General features: G+C 44.9%; 1 protein-coding gene across 1 annotated transcript; it reads right to left on the bottom strand.

Moving 5' to 3' along the window:
• Positions 1–4,053: 4,053 nt before the first annotated feature.
• KLF14 (Kruppel like factor 14) lies at positions 4,054–7,207 on the bottom strand. Its single transcript, XM_038556373.1, has one exon. The coding sequence runs from the start codon at positions 7,205–7,207 to the stop codon at positions 6,242–6,244; it is 966 nt and encodes a 321-aa protein (XP_038412301.1). The 3' UTR covers positions 4,054–6,241.
• Positions 7,208–11,354: the final 4,147 nt, after the last annotated feature.

Genomic DNA, 11,354 nt, shown 5'->3' with positions numbered 1-11,354 from the left:
AAATTATCTTTTTTCTAACTAGTTTGCCAAGTTTTTTCAAATTAAATCACAAATTGGTGTTGAGTTTTCACAAATACTTATTTTAGAATCAAATGAGATGATCATGCTTATTTCTTCCTGATTTCTATTAACTACTTTGATATATTACATGTGTTTCATTCACCCTATGACTTCCCTTAGAGACCTAACTCTGTACGTTCTCTGAGCCATATTTGTATTCCTATTCTATTTCTTTCTTTAAAAAAAAAAATTATTTTAGAGAGAGAGAAAGGAGCAGAGGGAGAGAGACAGCAGACTCCATGAAGAGCACGGACCAACTGGGGGCTGGATCCCAGGACTCTGAGATCACAACCTGAGCCAAAATCAAGAGTTCTGCTCAACTGATTGAGTATTCCTTTTTTTTTTTTTTTAAAGGTTTTATTTATTTATTCATGAGAGACAGAGAGAGAGAAGCAGAGACACAGGCAGAGGGAGAAGCAGGCTCCATGCAGGGAGCCCAACATGGGACTCCATCCCAGGTCTCCAGGATTACACCCTGGGCTGCAGGCGGCGCTAAACCGCTGTGCCACCAGGGCTGCCCTGATTGAGTATTCCTATTCCATTTCAATGGTAATATCCCTGAGACTAACCAAAAAAAAGTTGAAAGTATTGCCTACATATTCTGTATCCAACCTATCTGTGTTCAAAGGATGATTTTCTAAAGGTTTATCTACAGACTTAGGTAGGTACCTGTCAATATTCCCTTGGATCTGAGATCCCTGGCAGAAGTAGGCATTCCATTTTCTCTCTGAGAGTTTGTCTTCTTCTGTTATATCTCATTGGGTTCCAATCACCTCCTCTAACCTAGTAATGACTAAACTACCACCATCTTTTTTAGTCTCATCTTTAATATTGGTTAGCTTCTGAACTTTTGTATTTTCCATTTGTTGTCAACTCTAACCTCTAAGAACACAACCTTTCTTCTAAAAAAATCCTTCCCTTCCTCCAGTTCAGTCAACCTGTCTTTTTTTTTTTTTTTTTTTTTTTAAGATTGTATTTAGGGATGCCTGGTGGCTCAGAGGTTGAGTGTCTGTCTTCGGCCCAGGGTGTAAAAAATCTTTTAAGATTTTATTATTTATTTATTTATTTATTTATTTATTTATTTATTTATTTATTTATTTATGAGAGACACACAGAGAGAGAGAGAGAAAGGCAGAGACATAGGCAGAGGGAGAAGCAGTCTCCATGCAGGGAGCCCAACATGGGACTCGATGCTGGGACTCCAGGATCACACCCTGAGCCGAAGGCAGACGCTCAACCCCTGAGCCACCCAGGTGCCCCAAATGACCTCTTTATTCATTTTTCACCACTGCTTCCATTTTGGCTTCAATATCTAAACATATATTTGAAACAAATAAGATTCCTCTTTTATTTCCTCAAAGACTTGATTCTTAGGAAAAAGTAAAAAGGGGCACACCCTTTAAAAATACTCTTCCTATTGGGGTTATAATGGCATGGCTTCTCTCTACCTCAAGCCCATATATTAAAAAATTTTGCATCCTCTTTTTTTTTTTTTTTATTACTGATTAAAATTCACCATTCCTCTGTGATAAAACACAGATTGAGTCCCTGAAATTTCACTGTCAGGACTTATATAGTTAACGTACCTGGCACCAACTTGGGACATAAACAGAAGGGGACTCTTGCTACCCTTTGTCAAATAAAGAACATGGCCCCTCCTATAGGTCTCTCCCTGGCCATATAAAAGATGCAATTCAAATTAAGATAAAAGGGAACAGGACACCTGGGTGGCTCAGCCAGTTGAGTGTCTGTCTTCGGCTCAAGTCATGATCCTAGAGTACTGAGATCAAATTCCACATAGGGCTCCCTGCTTAGTGGGAAGTCTGCTGCTTCTCCTTCCCCTTGAGGCCCTCCTCCAGCTCATGCTCCCTCTCTCTCTCTTTCTCAAATAAATAAATAAAAATCTTAAAAAAAAAAGATTAAAGGGAATCAAATTGGGTGAAACTGATCTAATGTTACTTGCTAATCCCCAGCACAGTTTTAGGACTAGAATCTCCTAAACTTGTGTTTTGCAGTTTACCCAGAACTTATGCCATTGCACCTTAAAGTCCTCACCTACAATTCTGGCTGACAGTAAAGGCAGCACAAATTGTTCCATTCATTAGTGCTTCTCCTGGAGTGCCTTAGTGGCTCAATCAGTTAAGCATCTGACCCTTGACTTCAGCTCAGGTCCTGATATCAGGATCCTGGGATTGAGCCCCATGTCAGGCTGCATGCTCAGTCAGGAGTCTGCTTTAGGATTCTCCCTCTCCTTCTGCCCCTCCCCCCATGTGCTCTCTCCCTCTCTCTCAAATAGATAATTAAATAATTTTTTTAAAAAAATAATGCTCCCTTCTGCAGCAAGCCTGTCTCAACTATACCTGTATGAATCAAGATCAGCCACAGTGGCCTGTGCAGTCTAGTTTTGCAAAGTCCTATGTCCAGTACCTCGAAAAAAAGTAGCTTGGCTGTGGAAGCTAGTTGCTATAAGCTGCTAGGACTTGAAAAGGCCAAAGAACTCATCGGTCCAAAATCACTAAAGTGCTAAAGATTTGTGCTCTGGTATACCAGATGTCCCATCTCCACATATCTTATTTTGGTTCTCTAATTCCCATCAGAGTGACTATTTCTCAAGATATACAGCCAATGCATATTTGCATGTGTTAGGACTTAAGGGAGAAAAGTAATCCTATTCCTTTTCCCTCTAAGTTCTCAACTATCTGGATAATAGATGTAGGAATCAGACAAACGATGATCAAAATATCAGTATTTTGTTGATGAAGCTGTATCTAAAGCCAGAATTGGGTTTTCTAATACCATTTGCCTCTCTCACCACTCCCAATTCCTGATATTAGGATTATCCACCCAAAAGAGAATATACAAAGGAAACACTTACCTGGAGAGGTGCAAGGGGACATGGCCGCTCCAAAAGTGGAAACAGAGGGAGATGCTCTTCAGACCTGCCTCTGGAAGGCAGATCTGGGCCTCAGAAGGTATGCTTATTAGGTGATAGCTGGATATGAATGCACCACATACACATTGCAGGCAAAGAAGTACAAGAGAAAGAAGAGAGCTTAGGGTGTGTGTGTGTGTGTGTGTGTGCACGTGCGTGTGTATGTGTGTACAATGACCCTCTTCCCTGCGTCTCCATCACAGAAAAGTGAGTAAAAGGTAGAAACGGGGGTCAAGAGTAGCATCCCAGTATGTTTCCCTACTAGAAGAACAGAGAAATGGGGACAAATGACAGATTCTTGTCCCCTATGGATGAAGGCAAGGCCTGTACTCGTCACACCCTCCCAGGGACTGGGGATTCAATTCCCTCACATCCAAGATCTAACCCGGCATTCATCCCCAGCTTCCAACCCAGAATTCAGAAGAGTCCTATCAGTAGATTCCATTGCTAGATTTGGTCATGCCTACATCAGAATTCAGGATGACAGGGGTGGGGAAGGGCCCAGAGGTTCAGGCTGACCCCAACCAATCCCCAGACTCATTCACTAATTGAGCTCCATCTGTTTAACAAAAAAACAGCTTAGCAAAAGATACACCAATAAAGCCAGGAAGCCCCTTCCAAGACATTTCACTAAAAATTGTTTCTCAAGAGCTGTCTGGCTACTGGAATGAAAGGGTAACAACGATACCAAGACTAAGAAAGATTAGCCTATAATTCTTGCTTCCATTATCTGGCTACTCTAAGTGTTTTGAGTGTCCCCCTTCCCACTGTCCCAAGCCCTAGGAGGAGTCATTGCAAGACATACCACACTTAGATTGTCAGAGACCATCCCCAGACAAAAGTCCCCCAGGTCGAAGAACCCAAATAAGGACACTGCTTGGGAGCTTGAAAATCAAAAGCTATTTATCAAAGGGTAGTTGGAAAAGCCAAGCATTCTTAAGCCCAATTCCAGAAGAGTCAGTGGGAGTCGCTGTCCTGTTAGCTTCGCTGTTCATCTACCCAATGGCAGATCTTCTACTGAAGGAGACAATCCTCAAGAGGGCTCAGAGGGCCCTTCCTATCCAGCTCCAGCTGAAGAGACAAACAGAGCAAAAGGAGGACTCTTCCCACCACCAAGGTCCACCTGCACAATTGGGGGCCTCCTCTTCCCATATGTAACCCAAAAAAGAGCCCCACCCACCCCACTTAGTCTGCATCAGGAAACATTGACCCCTTCAAAGTCACAGGGCATACCCTTTGGGTCCTTCTTAAGGACCTCTCCCTCAGTGCAAGAGCACCTAGTAGAGTCCCAATGTCAAGTCTGTATCACTCACTCCCTCGAGGAAAATAGAATGCCCAGGACCAGCGAAAGAACAGAATTGGCACTGAAAATTAATCTACCAGGTCAAAAAAATAAAGTCTCTCCCCAAATGCCAAACAGTAATTCCCATTTTAGGTTCATATGATGTGGAAGGAGGAAATGGACTCAACCTGCTAAGAAAAGGGCTTTGGGGTTAAACACAACAGGCAAAATATTCAGCAGGGACTAGACATCTGAAGGAATTTAGAAGTGATAGGAATTAGGGAGGGAGGAAGGGAATACTGATGGCAGGAAGGGAGAGTGGTGTCCTTTGGCTAAGGGCCCAGAGAGGAGGTGAGGTAACCAAGCCTGAGGGAAAGAATCACTTAGAAAGCCAGATACCTAAGTTCTAGTCCTGGCTTTTGCCAGCAACTCAGCATGAGACTTTGAACTTATCCTGGCTTTGGTGTCTTCATCTGCAAAACAGGGGAAAGCAGTTTGTCTACCTAGATGCCTGTTATGGTCCTTTGAGATTATGGCACCCTCCACAAATGGGATTGATGGACTATTACAAGACATTCAGGAGGGGGGCTGCAGGAGCCTTACCAGAGCAGGAAATTCCTTTCAGCCCCATCTCTAGTAAAAAGGTCACATGTATACACATTCACACATATATAAGCAGAGTGGCCAACAACTTCATTCATTGCAGCAGACACATATAGGAAGAATAAATACTGCTGATGCTTGATTCCTGCATTGGGGCAGAGGGGTCCTGAGGGTGTAACTTGGAGGGACTTCAAGGTCAAGGGAGAAGGGTCCTACTATTTGATAATAATTTTCACTTTGCTGTTCCTTCCCCAAATCCAAGGCAGCCAGATCTTTGGAGAAAGCCACTCTCATCTTCCCTTCCCCAAACCATCAACTCACTTGCTGCAAAAACAAAAATGCACAGTTCCCAAGGGAAATAAACCCCCCCCTCACTAGCCACTAAGAAACGAACAGAATCTACCACACCTGAGATTACTTGGACTGGGCAGCTGGAACCACATGCCCCTATTTCCCTGAATGTTAACAATGGTCCTGAAAGGTCTTGTTGTGGACCTATTTCACCCAAAGTCACTAGAGGGTGAAAGGGGAACTAGCCTGGATCACTCTTTCATTTCTGTTGCTTCTATGGTTGTTTCCAAATTTTGAAACCAGTCTCACTGTGAGAGTGAGCCAGGAAGTTACCCTCCCCAAGTAGGAATCCAAATGGGAAGAAAGGCTATGACGCAAGTGCAGGGTCCAAACCATGCAACAGGACCTGCAAACAGACTCGCACCACTCCCCAGACACCAAGAAGCATCTCCCAGCCATACATTCACATGGACTCTTACATGGCCTCTCCTAGCAGAGGTAGCTGGGGCAATTAGGGGAGTGGAGGACATCAACCTCCCATCAACCTGGGATCCCTGTTTAAAAGATACTAAAAATAAATTAGTAAACATTGCTATTTACAGAAATAGAAATCATTTCTGTTTCCAAAGGCCTCTCACCATCCCAGTCCTGGACATTTCCAAGACTGCCACCCCTGACACCCTCTCCAAGGTCCTCCCCTCGTGGGTGGGTAAGACACCAGAGTCCTTTGAGACTGGGGGCTCCTCAAGCACCTGAGAATTCCAGTTTTACATCTCTGGTTCCATGGAAGGGAGACTCTTCAGGACTCTGGAGAGAGCACCGGGGTTCATCCCTCCTCACCAGTTCCAGGGGGCTGTCCTGAGGCAACCCTCCCTTTTAGGTTGGTACACGTGTTGTAAGAATTCCTGCTATTTTCGGGCCCCCAGTCCCTCCCCAGGGTCCAACGTGCCTGCCCGGACCAACCCTCGAAGCGGAGGAACCAGTCTGTGCCTTGGTCTAATGACTCCGGGAAAAGAGGGATGGGCAAAGAAAAGGCAGGGACAACGGCCTGGGGATCGTCCTTGCGGGGACGACTAACAGCAATGACCGTCTGACAGGCAGGTGGTGAAGCTGGGCGCCTGGCCAGGGACGGAGCCGGAGCTGTCCACCAGGCTGGTGGGTTGCGAGTCGACGCGGGGAGTGCGACGGCGCCCGCGGTACTCGATCATGTCGGGATGATAGGCTGGGTGGCGACGAGCGTGCTTGGTCAGATGGTCGCTCCGGGAGAACTGCTTGGGGCAGAGGGGGCAGGAGAAGCGCTTCTCGCCCGTGTGCGTCCTGTAGTGGCGGGCCAGCTCGTCGGAGCGCGTGAACTTCTTGTCGCAGTCGAGCCAGTCGCAGGAGAAAGGGCGCTCGCCCGTGTGGGTGCGCTGGTGGGACTTCAGATGCGACGACTTGTAATAGGCTTTGTTGCAGCCCGGAAAGGGGCAACGGTGGCGCTTGGCAGCAGGTGTAACCGGCCTCCGACGGGGGACTGGACCTGTGGCGGGGGCGGGGCAGGCCCCTGGGGCCGCGCCGGGGCCCGCCCCGGGGACCGCAGGCGCTCCGGGGACGGCGGGCGCTCCGGGGACCTCGAGCGCGCCGGCGGAGTGCGCGGGTCCGGAGATCTGCGCCGCGCTGGCGGTCGGGGCCGGCTCTGAGCACGGGGTCGGGCCGGAGGAGCCGGGCGAGGCGCGCGGAGCTTCCCCCGAGTTCTCCCCGAAGCCCTCCCCGGAGCCGCCGCGCAAGTCAGCCAAGACGCTTGCAGCCAGCAGGTGGGGCGCGGCGCCGCCCGCGCCGGGGCTGGGGGCGGGGACCTGGGGGAGCGGGGGGACCGACGCGGGTCCCGGTGGCCCCGGACCCGGCAGAGCGGACTCCGGCGGCGCCGCACCCACCTCCGAGCCGGCGGCTCCGCCCGCGCCCTCGGGGTCCGGCGGGCGGCGGTGAACCACGGCGCCCGCGGACATGGACACCAAGCACTCGGCGGCGAAGTAGTCCAGGCACGCCACGGCGGCGGACATGCTGGCACCGCCGGGCCGCCGGCGAGCGCCGTCCGAGCGCGGCCGGCCGCGGGCGGGAGAGTTCTCGGGAGCGTCCGTCCCGCAGCCTCGGAGCGAGAAGCAGGAGGCCCGGTGCGCGCCGCCCGCCGCCCGCCGCCCGCCGCCGCCGCCGCCGCCGCCCGCGCGGAGCCCGCCCCGCCTGACGCGCCCCTGACGCACCGGAGCCCGCGGGGGCGGCGGGACCCGCCCCGGCCCGCAGGACACCCCCTCGGAACGCGGGGCCCACCGGGCTAAGTCATTTTTAACAGCCTGAGAAATTATCTTGTCTTCGCTCTCTTGCCTCTGCTGGTGAGCCAGGTAATTTTCATAAAGAGAAAACTCCCCGATCGTAACTTCTGGGCAGCCTGCCGGCGTCGCCCCCCCCGCGCCCGCTGGTCCTCCGCCAGCGCGGTGTCCGGCGGAGTCCGAGAAACTTTTTTTTAAGGAAAAAGAACTGCTAATACCTGATGTGCCTTTCGGTTCATGACTGCGATTGCTAGGTGAGCGGGCTGGAATTACATCGCATTTCTGTCCACCGCTGTCAGCCCGAATGTAAAATCTCCCCAGGTCCGCATCCAGAAAAGTTTTCTCGTGGAACAGTCCCGCCGTTAATCCGGAGTCGGTACCAGTCCCCCAGATCGACCCACTACGTAGCCATTAATTAATAGCATTTTGAACCAGAAACATTTCTAACCTTGAAAAGGCAAAGAATCCTCTCATGGTTGAAATTGAAACTTAAAATCCTTTGAGTAACGATTTAACTATTCAACCAACGAAAGGAAAATGCATGTTTAAACTGCATTAACCTGTCACAGGCATACAAACAAATTTCCACGCTGAAATATAAATTATAGACTAGCAGCGAGATAAACACATTAAAATGGACTCCCACAATTTTAATAATAGAAAGTCACGTTTCCAATTAGGCAACATCTTTTATTTTTTCTTTTGACAAAAATTTAAAATAAGAAAACGCAGCACATGGTGTAGAACCGCTCATTGTGATTGTGGAGGGTTTTCTTTTTATGTGATCAGGTATCTGTTGGGTTTGTTGTTTTTTGTTTGTTTGTTTGTTTTTTTCTTTTGCATTTCTTCCTTGCTTTTTTTCCTCCTTTGATTTTTGAAGAATTAAAAACATATAGGGAAGCAAACAGGATGATTTCTAAAAATAGTAATAGCACCGTTTTTGACATACATAAGCTTTACTTATATAGTGTTGAATTATGTGCATTTTGTTTGTAATTCTTCAGTACTTTTTATTTTGGAAATTAAAGATGCATGTACATCCAGAATAACATACATTTGAGTATTTATTTCCTAGAATAATCAAATGTAAAATATTTGTCATATTTGCTTCAGGTTTTTTTTTTAATTTATATTAAAGACTGCAGCTAGAGCTAAATGTCACTTTATTTGCCTCCCTAATTCAACTTTCTCCCTCCTTACTTCCCTAGGTAATCAATATTATAAAGAGTGTATTCTTTCAGCATTTATTATTATACCTTTATGACCTAATTGCTTATAGATTTATATGTAAATATATATACCCATGCTTATGCATTTTAAATTTTCTTTATAAATGCTACACTAGTGTACACGTCATTTTGCAACTTACAAGTTTCTCCTCAATATGATTTTGAGAACTATCCATGTTGATACCTATAGAATCTGCTTTTTGCATTTCAGTAGTTTTATTAATATTATCAGCTATATTATTTTTATGGACATTCCAGTCTAAAACAGGTAATTATTATAAGGTTCCTTCCTCTAAATTTTAGACAATTAATTCTATTTATCTACACAGGTGAAATTTCTATCAAAGCATTCTTTACTAGCTGCTTTTCTTTTAGTTTGATTATTTGGAAAAAAATATAAAGATATTTAAAAACACAGAGACATCACAGGCATCCAAGTCCCTAATGATACTATTGATGACTATTAACATTTTGTCAGGTCTGCTGCAGGTCTTTTTATTTTTTCTAATTGAAGAAATTCAAGATTTCTGATAAAACTCAAATCCCTTTGTACCACCCACCCCTGCCAAAACCATTCTTCACCTTTTTCTCCAAAGGCAAACACTATCATGAATTTAGTAGGTAACTTTCCAACATAGGTTTTACACTTTTACTGTTTATAAACTCATAAAAATACAGAATATTGTTTTATTTGATTTTTAATATGTGTGGTGTTAGACTGTACATATTCTGACTTTTTTTTTTTCTTCATGGTTTGTTTTTATTTTTTCTCTCCATGTTGATAAATATAGATCAGTTCATTCATTTTACTTGCTATATTGTAGATCTATGCATATAAATGTGCCTTGTTTATTCATTCCTCTATTGATGAATATTTAAGCTGCTGCCAGCATTTGGGGCAATGCTAATATGAACATGCGTGTACATGTGTCCTTTGCACATATGTGAGAATTTCTCAATGACTCTTCCTAGATGGGGAATTGCTAGGCTACACGCACATGTTCAGTTGTATTAGAGACGCCAAATGGTTCTTCAGTTTACACATCCACCAGCAGTGGATGAGAGTTCTTATCTCCCTCACATGACCTTCACCACTTTTTAGATTCAGAATTTTTTCATTTCTAACAATTTGACTTTTTAAAACCCAGCATCTTGTTGTTTTATTTGCATTTCCCTCACTACTAGGGAGGCTGAGCACTTCTTCATATATTGATTGACTATTAAGGTTTCGAGTCTGTGATTTATTTTTTTACAGTCCTCACCCATTTTTCCAAGGGGCAGTGTATGTTTTCATTTTCCCTTGTTTTATAGGGGTTCATACGTATAAACAGTAGATTGTCTCAGTCTGTGGCTCTTCTTTTGACTGTCTGATGTCTTTTGTTCCATAAAAAATGTAAAATGTGGTCATATTCCTTGATCTCTTTATCATTTGTGTCATTTGTGTCTTATGGAAGAATTCCCTCCATACCTGATACCATGAAGATAGCCTTTTTTTTTTTTTTTTCTTAACGTTTTAAAGTTTTGGTCTCAACACTTATAAAATTGATTCCCTGGAACTTATTTTTTGAATGGTGTAAATTACAAATTTAATTTTACTCTCCTCTTTCCCCAACATGGAAAACCTGTTATCCTAACCTGATTTACCAGACAGTCTTTTATTCCCCCATTAATGTGCAGTGCCACCATGGTGAAAATTAAATTTTCATATATTCATGGATATGTTCCTGCTTTGTCCTTTTCCACTGATTAAACCAATTCGGAGCCAGTACCACACTGTTTTAATTATTATGGCTTTATAATAAGTCTTCGCATCTAGGAGGGCGCCCACACCCCCATACCCCACCCGCTCTGTTCATTTTTTAAACTGTACTGGCTATTTTTTTTTTTAAGATTTTATTATTTATTTATTCATGAGAGACACAGAGAGAGAGGCAGAGACACAGGCAGAGGGAGAAGCAGGCTCCATGCAGGGAGCCTGACGTGGGACTCGATCCCAGGTCTCCAGGATCAGGCCCTGGGCTGAAGGCAGGTGCTAAACCGCTGAGCCACCTGGGCTGCCCTGTACTGGCTATTTTGCAACTTCTATTCTTCTGTACTAACTTTAGCATCTGTTTGTCAGCTTCCACTGAAAAACCTTTTTGAGTATTTTGCTAAGTTAAATTTATACATTAAATTTTGGGAGATATAGCCTTATAAAATTGAGTCATCTAATACATTAATACCACTCTGATTTCTTCATATCCTTCAATAATATTTCAGAGTTATTTATAAACTCTTGTACTTTTTGTTAAATTTATTCCTACGCACCTTCCAGCTTTTGTTGCTGTTATAAATGGGATCCTTTTTAAGTTTCTTTAATTTTTTTTTTAATTTTTATTTATTTATGATAGTCACAGAGAGAGAGAGAGAGAGAGAGGCAGAGACATAGGCAGAGGGAGAAGCAGGCTCCATGCACCGGGAGCCCGACGTGGGACTCGATCCCAGGTCTCCAGGATCGCGCCCTGGGCCAAAGGCAGGCGCCAAACCGCTGCGCCACTCAGGGATCCCCTTTTTAAGTTTCTTTAATGATTATTGATGCCATATGAAAATATTTTTGATTTTGGAATAATCTTGTTTAGCAAACATGCTGAACTTCCTTATTAATGGTTTATTTG

The sequence above is a fragment of the Canis lupus genome, chromosome 14 (genome assembly GCF_011100685.1).
Source record: "Canis lupus familiaris isolate Mischka breed German Shepherd chromosome 14, alternate assembly UU_Cfam_GSD_1.0, whole genome shotgun sequence".
NCBI classification, from domain to species: Eukaryota; Metazoa; Chordata; class Mammalia; order Carnivora; family Canidae; genus Canis; species Canis lupus.
This window is presented reverse-complemented; position numbering and strand designations above follow the sequence as displayed.